The sequence below is a fragment of the Macrotis lagotis genome, chromosome X (assembly GCF_037893015.1).
Source record: "Macrotis lagotis isolate mMagLag1 chromosome X, bilby.v1.9.chrom.fasta, whole genome shotgun sequence".
In the NCBI taxonomy this organism is placed as follows: Eukaryota; Metazoa; Chordata; class Mammalia; order Peramelemorphia; family Peramelidae; genus Macrotis; species Macrotis lagotis.
Window position 1 is genome coordinate 456,760,702 of NC_133666.1, and position 23,950 is coordinate 456,784,651.

The 23,950-nt window shown below is 36.8% G+C and overlaps 1 protein-coding gene across 1 annotated transcript in view; it reads right to left on the minus strand.

Annotated features, from left to right (window-relative positions):
* The window catches only part of ENOSF1 (enolase superfamily member 1), a 48,156-nt gene that overhangs the window by 5,670 nt on the left and 18,536 nt on the right, over nt 1-23,950 (minus strand). Inside the window, exons 3-15 of the mRNA XM_074206505.1 lie at nt 23,361-23,476; nt 19,249-19,335; nt 18,747-18,773; nt 17,084-17,156; nt 16,933-16,971; nt 15,685-15,767; nt 14,767-14,801; nt 9,620-9,707; nt 8,329-8,463; nt 5,220-5,261; nt 4,113-4,242; nt 3,473-3,572; nt 776-857 (exon numbers count right to left, since the gene is read on the minus strand). Coding sequence (XP_074062606.1) covers nt 776-857; nt 3,473-3,572; nt 4,113-4,242; nt 5,220-5,261; nt 8,329-8,463; nt 9,620-9,707; nt 14,767-14,801; nt 15,685-15,767; nt 16,933-16,971; nt 17,084-17,156; nt 18,747-18,773; nt 19,249-19,335; nt 23,361-23,476 — 1,037 coding nt within the window. The remainder of the gene's footprint in view (nt 1-775; nt 858-3,472; nt 3,573-4,112; nt 4,243-5,219; nt 5,262-8,328; nt 8,464-9,619; nt 9,708-14,766; nt 14,802-15,684; nt 15,768-16,932; nt 16,972-17,083; nt 17,157-18,746; nt 18,774-19,248; nt 19,336-23,360; nt 23,477-23,950) is intronic.

Here is a 23,950-nt window from a genome sequence, read left to right on the forward strand (position 1 = left end):
AACACTCTTCCCACTGCTTGCATCTTTCAAACTACCAGACTCAGACAGTTTCTCTTCTTAGCAGCATCCAAGGGGTTTAAGGTCCTGTTCACCCATAGCACAAGCTCCAAAAACTGAGCCAGTTGGGTTAAAGAGTTACTTCCCCCTGTGGTTCCAAGAATCAGGTTTGAAGTTCTGTTGTATCTTTTGTCTTTTTTTAGGCACAGGTGGCGGAGTCTCCTTTGGTGACCAGAGAGCTTGAGTCATGGTAACCTTGGTGGCAGGATCCCAGGTCAGCCTATCATAGAAGCTGGGGTGTTTGGACTGAAGGCCAAGGTAGATTTTGAATTTTGAACTTGGTAAGATTGTGATATATGAGAAATGAGTTATGTTTTATCCCCAAAGACTGAGGTGGTATAATGGGGATTATGCTGTGCCCCATCTCTCCCAGGTTTGCAGAGGGAATATTTGTATCATTTGTCCTTATTATACTTTTAAAATAAATATTCTTTTGTTAAAGCTAATCTAATTATTAAGTGATTAAATAGAACTGTGGTGGACTTCCTAAAATTGAGGGAACATAACTGGTAGGGGCTTGAGCTAATGGAAGAGGTTAGACATCCTCGAGATCCCTTAAAAGTAGCAGAGAACCCTGGGATTTTCTGGTGAAATATAACACACTTAGTCTTCAGGTAACAGGGGCCAGAGTAGGCATTGGTAAATCAAGTTTAAGAGAATCCATTTAGACTATTTGCTATATCATAGATACACTTTCCTTAAACTGTCTTCAGCCTACCTTAGGAGGCATGTAAGAGGCTTTTTTGATTACTACAGGATACTTGAAGTGTTCATGTAGATGATCTACATATTCACACATCCTAGGAGGAAAAAATAAATTGGGATATTAGTGCATAAATTAGGTAAAGCCAATCCTGTTAACTTCCTAAGACAAAAGAACAGCATGCCACACTACTTAGAATAATGTTTGACACTCTTTGAAAATTCTTTTAGATTTTTTTCAAAGAATCACCCAACAGGGCACTGTGTGTGCTTCCCAAGAGTCAAAAGACCTAGATCAGAATTTCCAGAGGACCAATGAAAATTCCTTTCTGGTCCTTTGTTTCAGCCTTATCTGGGACTTAAAAAAGCTTGCCATTGGGTTGCTTTGGGGGTAGGGAGTCTTTCTATCCTAGTCTGAGATAGCACTCTCAAGCAGCAGGCTGTCATTATGTATGGGAATTTATCCCTTTCTCCACCTTCAATTCCTAGAAGGTGTTATAATGAGGGGAATTGAGGCCTAGTGGAAGAGAAATATTGTAGGCAATTTAGTATTAATGTTTCAATCAGTGTTTGAAGTGGTGGTCTTGTTTCAAACCTACTTAATCAACAATTAATTGCCCTAACCAACAATAGTACTACTTAGGTTGGACACTATTAATGGGTGACCAGCTGAAGCACAAGACATAAGGGTCCATATTTCTCAAAGGTGGTGCCTTGAAATTCCACAGAAAGGGCCTCTAATCATAATAAATTCCTTTGAGAGGCAAATGGTCTGAGAGGAAGTCTGTTAGAATGGAAAAAGCTCTAATTTGAAATACTAACTCTGACATTTAATTCCTGTATGATTTAGGTAGATCGCCCAATTTCTCTGAACCTTAGTTTTTTTTGTAAAATGAGAGTTTTCCAAGATCCCTTAGAGCTCTAAGTTCTATGATTATATGAGCATTAATAATAATGACTAGCATTTATAGCTCACTTTAAGGTTTACAAAGTATTATATGTATATACATATAAAATCTCATTTCATGCTTACAATAACCCCATGAAGTAGGTCCTACTATTAACCTGATGAGGCAATTGAGGCTTAAAGTTTCAGTGAGTTGTCCAGGGTCACATAGCTAATTGCCTAAAGCACAGTTTGAATTTGTTTTCCTAACTCAAGTTTCACACTCTATGTACTACTATAAGACCCTACTACCTTGCTCTACCCTTTGGTAACTATGCATTCTTAAGGCATTTAACCATGTCACTTCCTCAAGTTCTAGCCATATGATCAATGAAGTTGCAAATCTACAACATAAATCGGGAGAGAGCTCCATTCACTGATTAATCCATACTCTCATTTTCCCTGGCTAAGCAGAAACTTGTTTCTGGGGAATTAGATTTATTCAGTTTGGCCCTAAAAGAATCAAGAGGTAGAAGTTACAGGAGTTCAATTTTTCAATTGTTCAACATAAAATAGGAACTTGCTATATACATTATCATTGTTTAAAAAGGCAAGCAGTGGCTGCCAATGAGAAAGTTTATCTCTTTTAGCAATGCTGGATATACTTCAACCTGTTTCAGGTACATAGCTTCTGATGATCTGGCTTGGCACTTGACAACCTTGTGCACTCTGCCTCTTTTGTAGGCCTTTTAAGAGGATACTTAACCAACATTATTTGGGGATGTTTTAGAGAAGATTCATGCTACACAAGGAGGTGAGAGTAGTTTAGTTAGCAAGTCCTTTAATCCTAAAATTCAATAATTTAAAGAGTTTGCATGGTACAGCAGGAGGTCTTGGCAATCAAGGGATCATGCTCAAGGTTCTGGTGCTTACTTATTTAACCATGAGCAAGTTCATTTACTATGTCTACTCTTCAGTTTCCTCACCTATAAAATGGAGATAATCTTTTTACTATCTACTTCAGTGTGGTGAGAAAAGTGCTGTTGTTTACGGATTTTGAGAAGGATCAGACAGAACCAATGTAGCCTTTAACTTAAGATCAACAACCATGGATAAGTAGGTTCAATCCAAGAGTCTCAACACTAGCAACAATCTCCAGACCACAAATCCTGATTTCACCATAGTGCCTAAAGCCATCATCTAAGAAGGGAACTACTGTTGGATGATTCAACCAACACCTGCCTCTATAGTACTATAGGTACTGTAGTTCCCATCTCCTTGGCAGCCATTGCTAATGAAGACTCAGAAAAAGAAAATTCTCCAAACCAAAATTCTCCCACTATTACATGGTCCAATATCAAAACTGGATATGATTTTATCGATTAATGACATGATTAATATGAAAGGACATTAAGGGATTACCATCTGCTTCGCTACCATACCCACTGGAGCACTGACCTCTTCCATTGAATTTGTAGCAGAAATCTGCTACGTGTGAGATTGATCTCCTGTTAGAATATGAATTCCTAGAGAGTAGCTATTGTCTTGCTTTTTCTCTGTATCCCAGTGCTTTGCATACAACAAACACTAAATCTTTTTATCATTTTTTCTTTTTTCTTTCATTCCTCCATTCATAATTAGACATGGATTAAGAATTAGCACTATCATCACAGCTAAATCTAAAAATTTACAGAAGAAAACATGACCTAGTTGTAGATATTAGGAAACAAAAATCAGTATTAACTGAGATTGTTTAAGGTTCCTTCCAGAATTAAACTTCTATGATTCTCAAGAATATATTACTAAAAAAAAAAATACATTACTGACCTGTTTTCAAGGCTTCCAGATACTGAAATATAGTCAAATATTATTAAATGCTGTACCAACTCACAAAGGCCAACTCCTCCAGCATGGGGACAAACAGGAACTGAAAGTAAATCAAATAAATCTCAATTTCCCAATTTACTGTAAAGAGTATTAAATCAGATAAAATGAAAGATGTAAATCTCAATGGAATGCTAAAATATGGAAATCATAAGATTAACATAATTTTTGACTGGAAGTGGATAATTCATTAGTATACATTTATTAATATTTGTTAGTATTTAGGAAAAAGAAATCCCAGAACTAAGGAATTAGATGCTTCAGATTAAGGGTTGCGTGGCACCAAAAATCAAAAGGGGAAAAAAAAAACACTTGTTTCAATCCTGTAAGGATCTGGACTTTTATTGAGTGGTCCTTTCTCCACTCTAGTTGACAACACCTCCCCACCTCTTCCCCATAACTTAACAGATGGACTTACAGAACTGCTGTGGCCAATAAATTCATTACCTATGGCTTAACTAATCTTCAAATAGCAGACATCATAAAGTCAGCACTTACATATAAATTAAAAATATGGATAGTGGAAATCACAGAAATCAGAGGAAGATGATTGGCTGATTTTCAACTTCTCCCAAACCCTTACTTTGAAATTTTTTGGCCATCAGTAACACAGAGAGATTTTCATTAACACTTCCCAGTCTGCAGCTGTCAATCTGGAGAAACTGTAGGGCATCAGCCTGTAGGAGCTGTTTAAATATCACTCTATTGTGGCACTGGAAACAGAATTAAAAATAAAAGCCAACAAAAAGTTAGCCTTTGCTTTTAACCTTCAAAATCTTTGTAAATGGTAACAAAACAATTTGGAGCCAAATGTTCATCATTCCGGAGATCCTAAGACCTTTGTGAAACTGGGACTCTTATTTTTTTGGTGGGGGATCACTTGGTTGAAGATACTGGTAGGGGCTATACTCTCCCTAATTCAGATTTTTCTCAGGCAGTGAATTGGCCTTCACTGTTAATAGAAAGATAAACCAATCCTCCTTTCCATAAGAAGAAATATCTATGTATCATGGCTATTGGCAGGTCAGAGATAAAGTGAAGCATCCAAATGAATTATGATGAAAGCAAGCCTTTGAGCAACAGACAATATAAATTCCACAAATGACTCGGACAAAGCACTGAGTATCCTTTTGTGGGGGTGGGCTGTGAAACTCTGCTCCCTCAGTCAGGATCCATCTCTTTGGCCCAGTCCCTACTCTGAGCTTCCATGACTTCTTCTTAGTCATCTCTTCAGGGTGACTAGAGCAGATTTTGGCAGGCAGATGTAGTTAATTTATAAATACCAAAAAAGAACATAAATTTACAATACTGATTTAGTTCAGAAGCTGGCTTCCTTAAAATGACAAAATGCAAATTTATCAGCTTGCAGAAGGAGTTTAAAATCCTTGGGTTCTTTTTTTTTTTTTTGGTAGTGATTAGATGTGTAAGAGAAGAAAAATATACACTTAGTCATCTGAATTGTGGTGATACACACATTTCTGACATTTCACTTCAGTCAATAAACATTTATTCATCACCAGCTCTGCGCCAGGTGCTAAATCAGCCTCCATAAGGGTTCCAAAATGATTCCATTTCTAAATGTTATAGAAATTTCTAAAATACAACAACCCCTTGAGAGAGGATATTACAGTGGGATGCCATCAGCAGATGGTCAAGAAATGTTGGCAGGGATGCAGGACTGAGTTCTTACCTGTTCTCCTGTTGCAACACCAATTCCTAATGGGGCTAAGGCCTAAAAAAAGACACACATAAAATGAGGTGTGATTTTCATAAGTTTCTAAACTGTAAATGTGAATGTTTAAAAATATTTATAGCTGAAAGGAACATTTTTGTTCACATACTGTAAACTGAATGCAATTAAAGAAAGTGAAGGGAAATAAGTAAATTCATCAAAACACATTTATTAAGTGCCTACTATGTACCAGACACTGTGTGAAGAAAAGAATAGTCCTTGCCCTCAAGGAGCTTACAATCTAATGGGGGAGGGGGAAAGGGGCAAACAAACACATACAAAGGATGCTGTGCTTGCCCATATTACAAAGTATATGAAAATGAAGTCAAAACCTACCCAAATCCAGGCATAGGCACATGGGTAGCTGTCATCAACAACAGTTCCCCTCAGGCCCTTTGCCAAAGCTACCCATGGCTATGCTGGACTCTTCTGGGCTAATGCTTCCCTGAGTTGGCCTGGCTCCCAGAGGCCACCTGACAACCTCACAATCTATTCACTTCCTCCTTCATGCCCTCTTCCAGCTCCTGGGCATGGCCAGAGGAAGACAGTGCATCAGTGCAGCTCTACCTTATTACTGAATACCTTACTTCCACCTGGCCTTTTTTGTTACCTATCAATGTTCTCATTAGTAACCTCTCATTGTTTTCCTAATACAAAATAAGGTTTATTCAAAATTTTCTTCACTTAGGACCTTAAATCCTTCCCCCCATCTATACTCCCAGAAGATGATAACTTGCTGTTTTATAGATAAAAATGATGCAGGCTATCAAAACTTTTCTCAGGTACCTTCTCTTGATCTTCACATGTTACCATTCCAACATCTTTTCTATACTCTGGACTCCATTCCTTTCTACCTCCTTTGGGATCTTGTCCCCACAATTTTTTGGATTCCTCAGTCTTGCCCTATCTATCCATGGGCTCCTTCAATTTGGCCATACCTATCATCCCTATCTTAAAAAAAATCCCTTAGTCATTCCCCTGCTGTTGTAGTTCAGTTGCTTTCAGTTGTGTCTTCACTCTTTGTGACCCCATTTTGGATTTTCTTGGCACAGATATTGGAGTGATTTCTCATTTCCTTCTCTAGTTCATTTTTACATATGAGGAAATAGAAGAAAAGAGGGTTAAATGACTTGCCCAGGGACATCCAACTAGGAATTGTCTGAGGCTGAATTTGAACTCTAGTTTTTCTTGTACAGTACATTACCCCATTTGGCAAGTCTCCATTCTCTTTTTCCTTTTACTCATCAGCTCTCATAGGTTCAATAAGTATTTCTTTGTAGATGATTTACAGATTAGTACCTCTAAGTCCTAGTCTCTCTCCCCATAGTGCTGCATTATCAACTTCCATTTTGGACATTTTCTAGTAGAGGTCTTACAGACACTTCAAATTCAACATGTCCAAAATATGTATCATTTACTCATCCCTAAAATCTACTCTCTCCTAAACATTCCTATTTCTATCAAAGGCACCCATTCTTCCAGTCTTCCTAGTTTGTTACTTTTGCATTATCTTCACTTTCACTCAACCCAACATACTTATACCACTTTTTATTTGCTATTTCTATTTCTATGCATCTCTTGTATCCATTTAGTCCTTTCTCTCTATTGACAAATAATCACCTTAATTCAAGTCCTCATCACCTCTTGCCCTGGCATCTTAATTGGTTTCTTTGGCTCAAGTCAATCCCCACTCCAATCTATTTTCCACAGCTTTCAAAAAATTATTTCCCTTAAGTTCAGATCTGGGTATATTAAATTCCCCTAAAATATATAACTACCTCAGTTTTTACAGCACTGACCCCAACCTATCTTTCTAGCCTCATTATTCTTCTTCCCAAACTCTACAGTCTAGCCAAAATGGGTGCTTCTCTGAATCTTATACCCACTATGCCATCTACGGACTCTGCCATCTACTGCCATCTGCAATATCTAGCATATTCTTGGTTCTTCACTTCTGCCTCACAAAATCCTTCTTTTATGGAATCTCTTCAAGACACAGGTCTACATAAAGCTGTTCCTGATCCACTCAACTCAGCGCACATTTTTCCTACCTTGTATTTATGTACTAACATTAGCTTCAATAGCTTCTCCCACATGGATGGATACTATTACTATAGAACACCTTTGTCTTCAGAAGTGAAAAATCAGCAATTATTAATGATAACTAAAGGTGACTCTGGCTGTTATTTCTTTTCACAGCTAATACATTTAAAATAACTATTTTTTTGTTGTTTATTACACTGTTAGCAAATCAAAACTTGAACTTTATTTCTGCCTAAGAGATCAGAGGGGTTTAAATATAGAGAAGAACAAAAGTCTATGAGAAAAGAGATTTCTCCATTTTCTTTAATGTTTAATAAACTATTTTGAGAGAATCAGTTAATTGATTGCACGATGTTGCAGTTTTATCAGTTAATTAGCATGTACCTAGACATATCATCTTGATTACCTGATAACCCTGGGATGAGAGAATGAACAAAAAAGATGAGTAAATAGCAACTAAAGAGCAGTGACCACTCAGTCAACAAGTAAGAGTATTAAACTGGACACCTTGACACTTATATTTGTACAAATTGTCTCCTTCAATAGAATGAAAGCTCACTGAGATCAGAGATTGTTTCAAATCTTGTCTTCAAATCCCTGTAACACAATAGTCAAGCCATAGTAGATGCTTAATTCCTGCTTCCATTTCTTGACTGTCTCTAATAATGTCACACATACAAGTTTTGCTATACCAACTAGATCATAAACTTTTTGAAAGTTATCATCTCTAAGACTTCATTTGTAAACAAAGCTTAGTGTTGAGCACTCAAAAATACTTGATTAATTTATAGAAACTCAAGGATATTTCTAGATTGCTTTGTTTTTACAACTGTATTTGACTCTTTGAGGCATCTCAAATACTTTCCAAATATTCTCATGCCTAGGTGAATAAAATAAATCACAGTCAGTGTTTCTATAACTACACAGTGTATGATTTGGTGAAGTTAATCTCTGGAAAATTTTGAGTCATTTCTTAATTTCATGTAATGACCTCTTGAAGAAGAGAGAGAAACAACTCTCCTACCTTAGAGATGGTGGCATGCCCAAGTATATCATCAGGGGAGGTTGGCTCCTCAATCCACAGGGGCTTAAATTCAGCCAACTTTAACATCCACTCTATTGCTTCTGGCACATCCCATCGCTGGTTGGCATCCACCATCTAAAAGGAATGAGAAATCCTATCTATCATTCTACATTTGTCCAGGTGTTTAGGTTTTGAACTTTAAAACACACATATAGCTATATGCTAAACTTTGGCACAAAAGGCAAAGGAATATTGATGGTTCAGGATTTGCTGAACATTACTGAACTGACTGCTGAAGAAGACTCTCAGAATGAATGATGGGCAACATTGTTTCTCCATGGAGCACAACATGCAGATATAATATAGTAAGCCAAAGAGAAGCTAAGAGACAGAGAGTTTTTACAGCCAGTTTTAGCAATGATACTATCTTTGGAAGAGATGTGAACTGGCTATCTAAATGATAAGTGATTTCTGGAAGCACTCAGGACTTCCTATATGAGGGCTTCAGCCAAGACCAAGTGTTCTGGTTAATTTCTAATTTGAACATTGCCTTTAAAAGTCCCCCTTACTATTTGCAGTTAACACGCTATAGACATCAACTTCTTCTATAGAGCAGATTTTCAGAGATTTATGGAATTTTTGTGTTTATGATGCTCAGAATAATATATAACAAAAATAAATTAGGATCTCACATGATAATGAAGCCAGGGCATCCCAAAAGTCTTAATGCAGTTTTAAGCTTTTCTAGTTATTACATTTATTGTAAATTTAATATATCATGATTTTTTGCATATTATGCATCAAAACATATAGAAGGGGGAGAAACACTTGCTATCTCAGTCAATGTTTCTTATTATAATTCATCTGACTCACTGTTACCTTCCAACCAAAAAATATGGTATTAGCAAATGTTAGAAAAGTGGAATAACTATTCCTATTTAGCTAAATGAACTGATATGCACAAAGAACTTTTTGAAAAAAAAAAGAACTTTTGCTCAAAGAAATTAAATTCTAGCTATTAAGATGGAGTCAAAGAATTAGAGGTTTAACATATTTTTAATTTCATAAGTCTTTAAATTTTCCATGAAGATTCTTTATATAGAGTTATATACTCTATATTGGTCCAGATTTATCTATTACTGCCCTTCTCACATTTCTAATTTTTTAAACACCCTATTTTACCTTAAACCTCCAATTTTTAATGCCAATTCTTCCTCAGATATGTGAACTTATATAAAGCTGTATATTTAATTTATATTTGAAATACATGTATATTTAAGAACATATTTACCAATATCTTTTCAGGTCCAATAATGTCTCTTATAATTCTGCATCTACGAATATCGTCTTCAAGATCAGCACCAACTTTTACTTTAAACCTAAAAATACAGTTAGTTTTAAGGTTTAGATGTGTTCACAAAACTTAGCAAAACCAGTAGAATTCTCCACAGAAATGATATCTGCCAATAATTCACAGATATTAGTTTCTCAATAACATTCAGTTCTTTTCCAAAAACACTCAAATGAGTCACGTAGTGTTGACAAGACCATTGTAAAGTGTCTCATTTTAGAATAGTAGCTGTAGTTACAAATTACTGATTGGTCCAAGGAGAAACTAGGTAAATAGGATCTTTAGTACTATCATCAGTTATTTACAGCACTGACAAAGGAAATAAAATTGTCAGTAACTCATAGACTAGATCTGGAAGGGATGTTATTGCAATCATATGATTCAAATTATAACCTAAACAATCATATCGATATAATTCTTTAGCCTAACTTTTAAAGGCTTACAAATAAGAAGACCAGCTTTAATTGAGAGACCAGCTTCAACTGAGTGATGTGGTAGGAAGCCAACTGAAGAGAGTTAAAAAGAAAGTGAAATAAGAACAAATGGAGCCACCCAACAAATATTTCCCTTGATTTCTCAGATCTCAGCCTTTCTTTGTTCCAGTTCCCATTGAGAATCCTACATGTTTAAAAATGACACTTAAAACTGCATTTTCTATCACTAACCAATCTTTTCCATGACGTATAATCAGAGCAAAGACTACTTTTTAGCTAGTGGTAGCAGTTGGGACTACTTCCAAAGTTTGATATTATGTCCTGGTCTCACAAGGAGTCACCTTTCAGACCCAATTATCTACAGTCTTATCTTTCCCTTGTGGTTCATAATTTGCTGTGTCCTCTATAGGTAAACAGAGAGCAACTAGTTATTTAACAGTCTGGATATTTGGAGATCATTATTAACTCTCTTCTCAAATTTCTCTTCTCTAGACTATATAGTCACAATTCCCTCAAACTTAATCCTATTAAGTTTTTACTAACTCTTTAATTAAAGCAAAAACTAAATTGAGAGCAACCATACACACAAAAAAAAAAGTACTTGAGAATTTTAGACAATCACAAGGTCAATGTCAATGATCTGTCTTATAAAAATTAGATTTGGGATGAGTTAATAGCAATATTATTATTATTATTTTGCATATTGCTTTAAGGTTTATGTAGTTTTTAAGAAGTATTATTTCAATTGATCAGGACCTTAGACTTTTTTTTATTAACTACTGGCAGCTAATCATGATTAGGGGAAGTCAAAGTCTTACTGTATTAAGTTAGCTGCAGTTGTTGCTTTCCATCATAGAAATCACTTCAAGGCTATGCCCAAATGGTGGGCAGACCAAAAGGCCCAGGATGATCTCTGTGAGTATATTAAACAATTTTGTCTTAATGAGCTGGTTTCTAGTTAAGGGGACCTCCAACTGCTTCCTGCATAAGGTGCATTGCTGAGTTGTGAAAACAGAATCCTATAACATACAGTGGCCCCAACCCCATGCAATGATAAATCTAGCTATGTTTGGACAACCAAATGGTCCGCTAAGGCCTGAAATATGGGGTAGCATGTTATGTTGAGGCATTTCTATACTGACCATGAGGACCATGCCTGTGACCAAACTCACAGTGCAAACTTGTCCTCAATCTGGGAAGCTGTTATTCCTCACATTCCTGCATCTAACAGAAGTTCTGTTACCTAACTGTCCTCTCACATAGCCCTGATGACAAACAAATCATTGTGCATTGGTGATACAGGTCTTGGGACCATTCAGAATCCTGCTAGCTGTACTGTACAGGCTTAAATCTTCATGCTGACCAGGTCACTTTTATTGTTGGACTCTCACTCAAATCAACCGTGGGTTTCATTCTTTGTCAGTCAAGACAGGAACTGCTCATGTCTCAACAGTAGATACCATCTAAACATGCTTCAGGCCTTTGGTCAAAAGTCTTTAGGTCAAAGTTCCTTGAATGGTGGGGACTAGCATGACCACTCCCCAATTTCTGAAATGATCTCTGCTTCATTCTGCTCAGCCAGGAGGATCCAGGGCATTGGCCTTTTCAGGCAATAGGCTTGGAAAAGTATCTCAGGTTAGAATCTCATTTGTTATTAATTGTGGTTCCAACAACAATGGGTCCTGCCAATTAATGGTGAGACAGAAAGTTCAGATGATGGCCTGGGAAGCTCAGCCTGTCACAAAATGCAGGATTGAGTTATAGCCTGGGCTTTAGTTCCTGGCTCAGGAGCTAGGTAGAGATACTCTTTGGTGCCATGAGGAGAATGCCTTGGTTGTTCAGACTTCAGGGTCAGCACAGAACAGGATTCTAAAGGTTTATGCAAATAATATTCCACAGTAGATTATATCATTGCAGTCATACAAACAACTGAAAGGTGGAGAAATAGAAGACCACACTAATTTACTATTTGTTAACTATTTTTTAAAATAGCATTTCAGGGGTGGCTAGGTGGCGTAGTGGATAAAGCACTGGCCTTGGAGTCAGGAGTACCTGGGTTCAAATCCGGTCTCAGACACTTAATAATTACCTAGCTGTGTGGCCTTGGGCAAGCCACTTAACCCCATTTGCCTTGCAAAAAGAAAAAAAAAAACCTAAAAAAAAACCCAAATAAAATAGCATTTCAATTGATAAAGCAAAAACACATTAAAGTTTCTTCTTTAACCTGGAATCTTTCCTTTTGTCAAAATTGTAGAAGATTTTTTAAAAGTTGTGACAATAGAAATAATTTAAGCAGGAAACATGCTAGTCACATTTGACCATCTCTATCCTGAAATTTAGAGTGTCTATCAGAAGAAGATTTCCTGTAAATGGTGAAGTCTTCCTGATATTCCCTTTGGTAGATATCAATATCTCAATGGTATAAAGCTCTAGGACACAAGAGTGCCTTCTTCATTAGTGATAGTCATTCAAGAATTCATTCTAATGATCCATACAGGAAAAATCAAGGGAATGAAAAATGCCTATTGTTCAGACTGTGATGTGCAATTGGACAGGCAAACCCATAGTTTAGTCCATTAGTATGTATGTGCTGGACAGTCAGTGCAGATGGACAATGAAGTAGTTCCAGAACTGCATAGGAGAGTTATTTGGATTGCTCCAGAGAAACTATACAGAGATTTTAACGACCCTAAATTTCTCTCTGAAATATACATATCTTTTTAACAGCAAAATGTTTTCCAGTGATCATGTACAATGATAAATGATACAATATCACAAATAAAATAATTAAAAGGGCTGATTATCCAGGAGATTGGAGAGCTGCTTAGTGCATTTGAAAGTAGGCTGCAAGACATTGCCAATAAAGAATTGCATGGAAGAACCAGCATAAAGGATTTCTTTCATCAAAGAAATGTGCTACCAGAAGTGGAATTGTTGGTCAAGTAGCAATGGAATGAGATAATTGATAGACAGTTCCTACATATTCCACTCAGTCTTAATGGCAAAGCCCATGAAGGAAAGCCCCTATAGCACATTTTTGTTAGGCCACAGACAAAAAAAACTACACAGAATGAGAATTTATGGATGAGTTGTGAACTACACCACTGAAGGGAGTACACTTAACTATGATATCACAAATAAAAGGGAAGTAGTTGCAAAAATACTGATGCAAAGCAAAGGAAGAAAAGCCAAAAGAATAAGTTAGAAAGTAACATCAAGATTTACTGAATGAACAATTTTGAAAATTTTAAAAATTGATGAATAAAATGAACAGAACCAGAAGTTTATACAATAATAGCACTATAAAGATAAACAACTTTTAAAATTGTAAAAATTAAGATCAACAATGACCATCTGTGAGTTCAGAGGACCAGGACTGAAACATGCCCTTGATCCACTTCATGATAGAAGAGCAATGGATTTAAGGTACAGAACAAGATCACAGACACACACACACACACACACACACACACACACACACACACACACACACACACTTACAAATATATGCTGTTGTTCAGTTGTTTGATTCTTCAGGAATCTATTTGGAGTTTTCTTGACAAAGACACTGGAGAAGCTTGTCATTTCTTTCTTCAATTCAATTTACACATGGGGAAACTAGGGTAAACAGGGTTAAATGACTTGCCCAGGGTCACACAGTTTTTAAAAGTGTCCGAGGTCACATTTGAACTCAGGTCTTCCTGACTCCAGGCCTAGCACACTAACCACTGTGCCACTTAGTTGTGCATACACACAAACATGTATATAGTCTATGAGAAATTTTGTTTTGCTTCACTAGGCATTTTTTACAAAGAATTTGTTTCTTCTTTTTTCTTTCTTCTAGTGGATTAGAGAAATGGGAGGAAGAGTAAATAGATATCAGTGAATTAAGGAAACATTTTAAAATAAGAGTAATTGGGGGCAACTAGGTGGCACAGTGGATAGAACACCGGCCCTGGAGTCAGGAGTACCTGAGTTCAGATCTAGCCTCTGTTACTTAATAATTACCTAGCTGGGTAATTTGGGCAAGTCACTTACCCCACTGCCTTGCAAAAAAACAAACAAAAAAACAAAAAAAAGCAACTGGGGGCATCTAAGTGGCACAGTTGGATAGAAGACTGGCCTTGGAATCAGGAGGACCTGAATTCAAATCCAGCCTAAGACACTGGACACTTGCTGTTGTGTGACTCAGGACAAGTCACTTAATCCTGAATGCCTCACCAAAAAAAAAAAAAAAAAAAAAAAAAGGCAAGAAAAAAGAAAAGAAAAAAAAGAAGTTGGGGAGGAGGCTACAGGTATAAAATGTTGCATACCCTTTCAGAACAAGCTACTGTATTGCTAGTTTCACTTAATGTTTTATTCTTTTACAAGAGAGCTCTCATGGGATAGGGTACAATCTGGAAATGTGAAAATAAAATATCAATAAAACTTTTAAAAAGATTAATCTTTTCATTTTTTTTTTGAGATAAGGAAACTGTTCTTGGTACTGCTCAAATACTTTTTGGAGATAATCCTTCTGAGGATTATGTCACACTTCCCTAATTCCAAAAGAGTAGGAGTGTTTTGGGAAGTGTGCTTGATTTTTAACTGTCACTCCTCAGGCTACTTTTGCTCCTTACTAAAGTCCAATATTATTACTATGAAGCAACATACCTTGTCCAGCCCTCCTTGAGTGCTTCATTGCATAACTGGGGAGAAAAGAGAGACATATTTGTGGGGTTATACACTGACTGTGGTGTTATATATTGACCAATGAAGTGCCCCACATCTAGGAAATATTTAGTCACATGGCTGTCCTTGCTCTAATAAACACCTAAGTCATTTCTTTCCTGGATGTAACAAACTTGTTACTGCAGAGGAATATACCATATTTCATTGAAACTGGTTACATGGATAACATAAAATAATTCTTTGTATTTAAGAAGTCCCCTTTGATGCTAACCTCTACATTGGTAACATTCCATTACTCCTCAAAGCATTCTTAGAAGGGAAAAATTCATTAATACCTCTTTTTTAATAGAATAGGGTTCTATAACATAAATACCTTTGTTAGATATATGATATATGAAAATGAAATTCCAAATGCTTAGTCTTTTTGGATCTAGCAAGAATATCTCATATTCTTAACAATCAGAGACGGAGATCTGGAGAGATGGGCATGATCTGAAGGTCAAACACTTTTAATAGTGGGGAGTACACCACTGCCCAGCATCAAATAAGAATCCATGTATACAAAACAATTTCAGAAGCCTCCATGTATATTATTTTTCCAGAAGCAGATGAACTTCTGAAATGATTCACAAGTTCCGAAATGATTATGCAAAGTAGACAGGCAGCCTATTAGTCCATATCTGGGTAGCAGAATATGCACTGGCTGTCTTCAGGGGATTTGGGTTCAAATCTCACCTCTGATGCTTGCCACCTGTGATATCATTTAGCTTTCTTGGGCTTTAATTTGTTAATTTGGAAAAGCAGGGGGTTGACCTGGATGACTGCTGATGACCTTTCTGACTCTAGGTCTATGATCATATGAACTACCAGGCAGCCACTTTAAATATGCAAAGTACAAACCTGTTCTAACTGCTGGTCAGAATAACCCAGCCAGGCACAGGAAGTGGTATATGCAGGATAGCCATGCTCCAACATCTGTTGTTCTGAAAAAAACACAATCAAGTGGACCTAGGAGGCAATTCTGCTAGAAAAATAGGTCTAGTAATTCCTACAGCCAACTTCTGCTTTTCATGTAAATCCCAATCACTTTGCTAAAGGACATGTGGTTTTCCTATCAATACCTTTCCCTAAACATAGCATAGCTGCTACCCACCCAGCAACCAGAGACTGCTATTTTAGCTGACATGACTCCCAGCTTACAGCTAGAATTCATAATCTTTTCAGTTCAAACCAACAGCACCATGTGGAAGACATTGTAGTTGGCACAAATGATACTACCCCCCTCAAAAAAGATAATGAAATAATTCTTGCCCTCAAAGACTTTATTTTCTAAAGAGTAATAGGGTGACTAAGTCTCTTTTTCAATGTTTCAACTCCCTGAAATCTTTTAGAGTAGGGTTCTTAACCAAGGATTCATCATTTCAGGGGATCTGTGAACTTTCATGAGACAAAAAAAAAAGATATCTAGCATTTCCCTCAATTATATAGTTTATTCTGAGAAAGGATCCATAACCTTTACCAGACTGCAGAAAGAACCCAAGACACAAACACAGATGAAGAATCCCAGCTTTAAAGGTTGTCTTCTAGATGTCCACTGCCTCAGGGAAGGAAGTCCTATCTCATCTTGCTTTACCACAAATAAGTGAATATAGATCTAAAAAGATCTAAGTATAACATACATATGCACATAAACATAAAATATTGAGGCATTTTTTTAAAAAGACAATTTAAATTTACTCTTCTAAATATAAAATGTTCCACAAAAGCACTGAAAAATTCCTTCAAGGTTTCAGATTGTGTCATAGTGCTACAGTGTGTGGAAAACTAGCCTTGGATGGCTCCAAATAACTCTCTATGCCTATATGTCACAAAAAAGGTGGTTATATGCATTAGTCAAGAAAGCTTCTTCATTTGGGATTTTCCCCATATTAGTGAAACCACAAATCCATATCTTACCCTTATGCCTAAAATACATTCAGGATTCCTTTCAAGTTGGCTTCTGCCTAAAAGTCTCACTGCAAAGTGAATAAGGTATTTAGTATGATAAAATATACCTTAAGGCAGGTAATGTTCTTGTTAGCTCTAGAAAGCTTACCCTGATCACTAACAATATTAGGAAAAAAAATAAAGCAAAATTTCTCAACGTACCTCTTTCTTTTTTGCCAATGCTCCCCTTCTGTAGTATTTCTGAAAATATAACAGCACTGATTACCCATCCTTTCAAGACAACAAAGAGTGGTTCTATTCTGTTTACACAACAAAAATACTGCCAAAGGCATTTTCTGTCTTCTAAACTCACCATAGGCTTCCTCTTCAGTTAAGGCATCTGTGATGTACCTGAAATCTATGCAGGATAATAGCTGCTTGGGATTCTGGAAGTACAATGGTAAAGGGGGAAAAAAAGCAAAGAGAAAAAGGAAAAAGAGCACCCTGATTAAATACAAATACCACTGATGTTTGTAAGACTATATTGACACAAAAAAATATGGCTGGGCCTGCTTCTCGAAATGAAGGTTCCTTTGGAGCTGCCTTGGTTAGGTGGCCAAGATTCTATTTCATTAATTATTGACCTAATCTTATGTCCCTCCTCACCCTTTTCAATGTGTAACCTCTCACACAACTTAGTACAGTAAGACTTTATTTCCTTAGACATAGCTCCACACTCTAGTCCTCTTTTACCCTTCCTGCCCCCCCCTTCCTCACCACCAAATTGCTTCCAGCTAGCTTTTTTGGGGAAGCATAAAATAAACTCATTTACACTGAGGTATAGATGACTGATGTTTTAGTGTATTAGCCCTCCCGAGAGTGTTTATATTTTAAGAGATGACTTTCATTTTCATAATTTTATTAAGTCTCCATCTGTACTTGTCACTAAAAAAAAAGTACCTTCTTGTTATAGAAAATATTGCTTTTCTCTTTCAGATTGTAAGAAAAAGAAATTTTAAGGGTCTTTAATTCCTCAAAATTTGGATTATTATACTGTTCAACCCAAATAAAACCTTATTGTCAAACTAAAATATGATGCTATTAAAGAAGAAATTCACAGAACTGATAAAAACCAGGAACCCTCTTACCTGTTTAACCATGGGCAAGTCACTTAACCTCATTAGCTTGCAAAAACCAAACCAAAACAAAAACAAAAAACAAAACCAGGAACCCTTTCTTAATTGATAAGCATCCCTGCAATTTCTTTGCCACAACAAAGAGAGCTATTATAAATACTTTAGAACTAGAGATTTTTTTTTTTACTTTTTCCCTAATCATCTTCAGAAACAGACCCAGCCATCACTAAGGGCAGAACAGAGGTGATGCTCATAGCAGGTGTTCCACTATTTTGCTTACATCCCACCAATTATAAGCAAATACAAAGGTCACTGAGGAATATATCCAAGAATGCTTTCAGACAGACCAACCATTATTCTATCTTTGCTTTTGTTCACATTCTTCCTCCTCGTCAGTTAAGTGGCCCACAATGATTTTGATATAAAGCTTCTAAGTAACAAGAAGGAAAAGGTCTAAGATAACAATCTTCCTATTCAGGCATCATACTGATCTCTAAATCCTGTTCTAGGCCATTTATCCTTCAAATCAATGTGAATATTTAAGCACAGATGTTCATATTCCTAAGACAGCATACTAGAAGAAGCTTTAAATAGACTTTTTGCTTAGTGATTGCAGGGATTCTGAGCCAGTTACTCTACTTATTATAAGGAACAGTAGCTGTGCCAGCTCTGCTGATGCCCTGTCAATCTGCCATGGTATATGAAGACAGCCTCAGGTTTGGAAGACTTATACCAACAGAACACAAGTGTCCCTAAGCTGAGAGAGGCTCACTACCAGGATGGGTTGTCTAGTTACAGATAATCTTCAAGATCATCTTTGAAGTTATCTGACTGGGATAGATGAAATTACAACTCCTTCAACAGTGATACAATGAATATGATCTAAAAGCATTTTCTTACCATGTCAACAAGTAATTTCCAAAGGGGCTGTTAAAAAGAGAGAAATAAAAGACATTTATTTAACTTTTGTGCAAAAGTAGCCCAACAAACACCCACACCACTTTTTTTTCTGATAGAAAATATGTCAGTCTCATAGTGATTCCATGTGACCAAATCTATCTGCCATCTTCTTTCCCAACATTTTCTCCCTGTGGCCTTCTGTTTTTTCTTACACCTTTGCCACCTACTCCTCCTCGTGGTTCTTTTCTTTTTGTATTCATTTCTTTTCCCCATCCCTCTGAGGAAAACAAATCAATTTTCAGGGACTCCAAATTACAGAAAACCTGTTTCTACCCACCCTTCCTCCTCACCAAAGAAAACAGGTTTAGGAAAATGCTATTGGCCACATGCCACACATTATGCACATTCACAAGCAAAATACTAATGCCCAGGAAATGCTAATCATATTAATGAAAAAGATAATCCAACTAAACTTGATTTGAAGAAAATTCTACCACTTTACCTTGCCCTCCTGCTTGGCCCACAAGTCCCACAATGCATTCAAAACAGCTGATGTAGCCAAATGCACAACGCCTTTCTCTGGACCAATCTACTGGGAGAAAAAACATAGCAACAAGTATTTGGAAATTGTGAATATGGGGTGTCCCAAAAGTCTTAGTGGGGTGCTGAACTATTAAAACTTAAAGATGCACTAAGACAGGGCAGCTAGGTGGTACAGTGGATAGAGCACCAGCCTGGAGTCAGGAGGACCTGAGTTCAAATCTGGTCTCAGACACTTAATAATTACCTGTGTGACCTTGGGCAAGTCACTTAACCCCACTGCCTTGCCAGAAAAAAACACCATTCCCCCCCAAAAAGCTACACTAAGACTTTTGGGGCACCTGTATTTCAAGCTTCTCTTGAGAATATAAATCTAAATCAACAACCATGAGGGACTTGCTCTCAGTCTGGCAGTTAAAAAAAAACAGAAATTCCACATAGATGAATAAATCGAGAGGCATTTTCTATCATGCTGCTGTTTAAAAGCCAGGTCTCTGCTGTTTCAAGGCCAGGCGGAGTCCTCCTAAAATATGGGATCATGGTTGGTTTACATGGAACCATGACTTTCATGGTCCTAGCCCAGGGCTCCTTCCCCTATATCTATTTCTTGTTTGGGGTATATTAGAGAAGTTTATCTCCATACCACAAGACTCTGCCCAGTGAGCTCTTAAAGTGATCATGTCACATGTTCCCCCCACTCTCACTCAATAAATTCCAGAGGCTTCCTATCACTTAATGTATAAAATCTTATGTTTAACATTCAAAGTTCTCCATAACCTCCCCTCCTCCCACACCTTTCCAGTCTTCTTACACCTCATATCCCAACCCACATACAAATTGATCCAGTGACAGCTTACAATCTAATGGGGGACAACAAGGAAACAAATATGTATACTATTTACAGGAAAAATAGGAAATAACAGAGGAAAGCACTAGAATTAAGAAAGGATGGGAAAGTTTATTGTAAGAGGTGGGATTCTAGTTGAAGCTTAAAGGAAGACAGGGAAATCAGTAGTTGTAATGCAGGGAAGACAACTTAAGTGATATATCAGAAACTTGCCAGCCAGTACACATCTATTGATATGATAGCTTGCTTATGCTTCAAGCATGCATTGCCAATAGTGAAAGTAATGGAGAGTCCTGTTCATCATCACTATCATCACCATCAGCAGCAGCAGCAACATTTAAATAGCACTTTAAGGTTGAATGTCTTAAAAAAAAAAGTGACAAGTCACATTTCTCCCATCCCCATTCTAGGCAGAGTATCACACTTCTTTCAGTGCCTTCCTTTATAGAGGCCAGAAACTTCTCCTCTACTGCCTCCTCTTGTATGTTGTTTCCTTCTGTTAGATTGTAAGCTCCTTGAAGGCAAGAACTATCTTTTTATTAATTGTATTCCTTAGTACTTAGGACAGGGTCTTGCCTATAGAGACACTCTAAAAACGTTTATTGGGTTTGGATTAATAAATCCATGGACCTGGAATCAGGAAGACTCTTCTTTCTGAACTCAGACACTTACTAGCTGTAAGAGCAGTTAACCCTGTTTGTCTCAGTTTCTTCATCTGTAAAATGAGCTGGAGAAGGAAATGGCAAACTGCTTTGGTAATTTTGCCAAGAATTAGGGTCATGAAAAGTGAAGACTGAAATGATGGAACAACAAGAATAAACCCATAACTGAATAGTTTTTTTTTTCAAATAAGGTAAGTGGAAGAAATAATAATAGCTATCATTTATATAGCACTTTAAGTTTGGCAAAGGACTTATACAAATAATATCTCATTTTATCCTCACAAGAGGTAAATGCTACTAAGACCTCAATAAGACAGCTAAGGCAGTGGTTAAGTGACCTTACCCAGGGTCACATAACACTAGTATGTATGTATCTGAGGCTGAATTTGAACTTAAGTCATTCCTCAGGTTCGATGCTCTATCTTCTTTTCCTCTCCAACTGTCTCTAACAAAGTTATTTATTATCAGCTCAGTTTTAACAGAGGTTAACCCACTGCTATACTGCCCTACCCCTCACTTTTCCAAACCCCAGTCCTGAAAAGCTGCATCAGGTACCAGAAAAAGTCTGGGACTCAGCTCAGCTCCTTCCTAAATCTTAGCAGCTTTACAACATGGCTACAATAGCTCACTGTATCCAAGGACCCTAGAGGGAACAATTTGATTTATTCTAAAAGGGGATCATATAAAGAATACAAGATTTATTTTATAGGAATGTCAATTTTAGTTTGCATTTACACTGTACTTTTCTTATGTTACCTTTCTTGAACCTCACAATAATTCTAAGAGGGAGTTACCCAGAGACCATTTTTAGGTTCATCTCACAGATGTAGAACTAAACGGAGATTAAAAAAAAAGTTTCAATGACTTACCCCAAAGGTCACACCACTAACTGGGGACTAGAATGCAGACATTTGACTCCTAGACCCTTTTTCAGTGCTGCTTCACAATCTACTGGTCAGCAGGTATGCCCATGTTCTAGGCTTATTGATTAGGCCATATAACTTTCTAACCAGCCTAGAAATCATTTCCTAGCACTTTCTTCATTTATCATTATCAAAACAATGGTATGTGTAGCTATTGGCATACTCAACAATTCAACTTAGGGATTTTTAATGTTTTTGTTACAATTCAACTAAGTTTAAAGGAGTAGAGCCCTGATGCTACAATACACAATTTACTAGGCATTATTTCTTTCTATGAATTTGCAGGCTTCAGATAATTTATATGACTATTATTTGCTCAGATGGCCATGTAAGCTCATAAGGGAAAAAAATTATGCCTTTGGTCCATATTATATATATCCAGCAGAAAAACAGATGCCCCATTGATATCACCTTAGTAGGAGAAAAAACAAATCGATAAAGAATTGTCCAGATTAGCAACCCTTACGAGTAGTCCATTAAAGTTGGACAATTGAATCTGAAGCTGAATACGATATTAAGAGGCCTGAATTTAATTTGGGAAATAGCATAGTGATTTTGGTAATCCCAAATTGGTTCCTGCTATAAAAGTCCACATTTTTAATCACATTGGGATAATAGCATAGTGTGCAGAATAATGGACTAGGAGTCAAGAATACCTGAGTTCAAATCCTACTTCTGGTATTTAACATCTGTATGATACTAAGCAAAACTGCATACCTCGGACAGCTCCCTAAGACTTATCTGCTAAGTCATAGATGAATTTTGATCTGCAATGAGGAAGGAATTCTGACCATTAATGAAATCACAGGTCTTCTACGTATTTGTGCATTCTCCTGGTGATGACTATGAAACATGGGACACCACAATCTCAGAAGAATCAATATGACATAGGACCAAAAGTCAATGAAAAAAAAAGTGGGTTTAAGCAGGCTGTAACTTAGTACCATTGTAGTTTGTAGTTAAAAAAAGTTGTATAAAGAGTCAATCAAGGGCATACAAAAAGGGCAAGCAGTCACATAGAGACAGAGGAAGATAAAAAAGATCTACAAAAGGGAAGCCTCCAGGACACTAGGTAAATACTCTATGGTACAAAATGGGCAAGAATTGCATAAGATGAGGTGGTTGGGCTACAATTTGTACTGGTAAAGTATCTGGCACACAGTAGGCAATAAATATTTATTGATTAATTTGTAGGCTGGATCCCATAGAAAGAAATCACAGGATCATTGTTGAATACATTGAAAATGTCACACTGACATCCACCTGCTTCGGAGAAGCCCATGGTTCTAGTCTGGTCTAATTTCCCTGAAACACTGAGATTAGGTAGTCGAGGAGTGGTGGGGGCTGGAGGGAGGGGATGGTGGAATGGCCTTTAGCAAGACCATCTTGGGCTACTGGTGTGGGTCAGGGAAATATATGCTGCTTATTCAGGGAACAGAATCCTATCAGTTGTCTTCAAAAACACCTTATTCAAACCCCTAAAATCCTAATGCCTATCACAGATGTTTTCCTTTGTAGGAGTTTTTTTCAATCTGAGGCATACTTGATATTTTTATGGTAGTTGCTTATGTTCATTGCACACCTCAGATTTTTTTTGCTAACTCATGAGTCATATCAACATTCTCTAAAATCATCACCTTACCCATCTGAGCTGTCCATCACTAGTCAGCAGCCTGTAGAATCCTCTGAAGTCTCTGACAATATCTCCAAGGTCTTTATTAAGCACATGATGGGAAAGTGCATTGATAGCACAGACAACTGTAAAACATAATCATCTGGTTTTTGGTTTTGCTTTTTTCTTCTTAGTAAAGCCATATGTTGAAGAAAATACATCATCAAGTGAACAACTTAAAACCAATCTGTATATTTTGTAAAATGTTTTAAACTTTAACAAGGATCTCCAAATAGGTCCTTTCCCACTATAATAAATTAATAATTCACAAAAATTATGCCCTTTAATATGTTTGATATTGTAATTAATTTCCAAAAGAGAAAATGAATGTTCTGATTGGACTTGATGCAGGAAATAGGGCCCTGAAAGTTTAAAGTGTGAGGTTCTTAAATTATTTTCCTTTTACCTAATGTTTTCGTTTAGTCATGACTGATTCTTTGTGACTCCATTTGGAGTTTTTTTGGCAGAGAAACCAAAGTGGTTTGCCATTTTTCTTCTCCAGCTTATGTTACAGAAGAAGAAACTGAGGCAAATAGTATTAAATGAATTGCCCAGGGTCT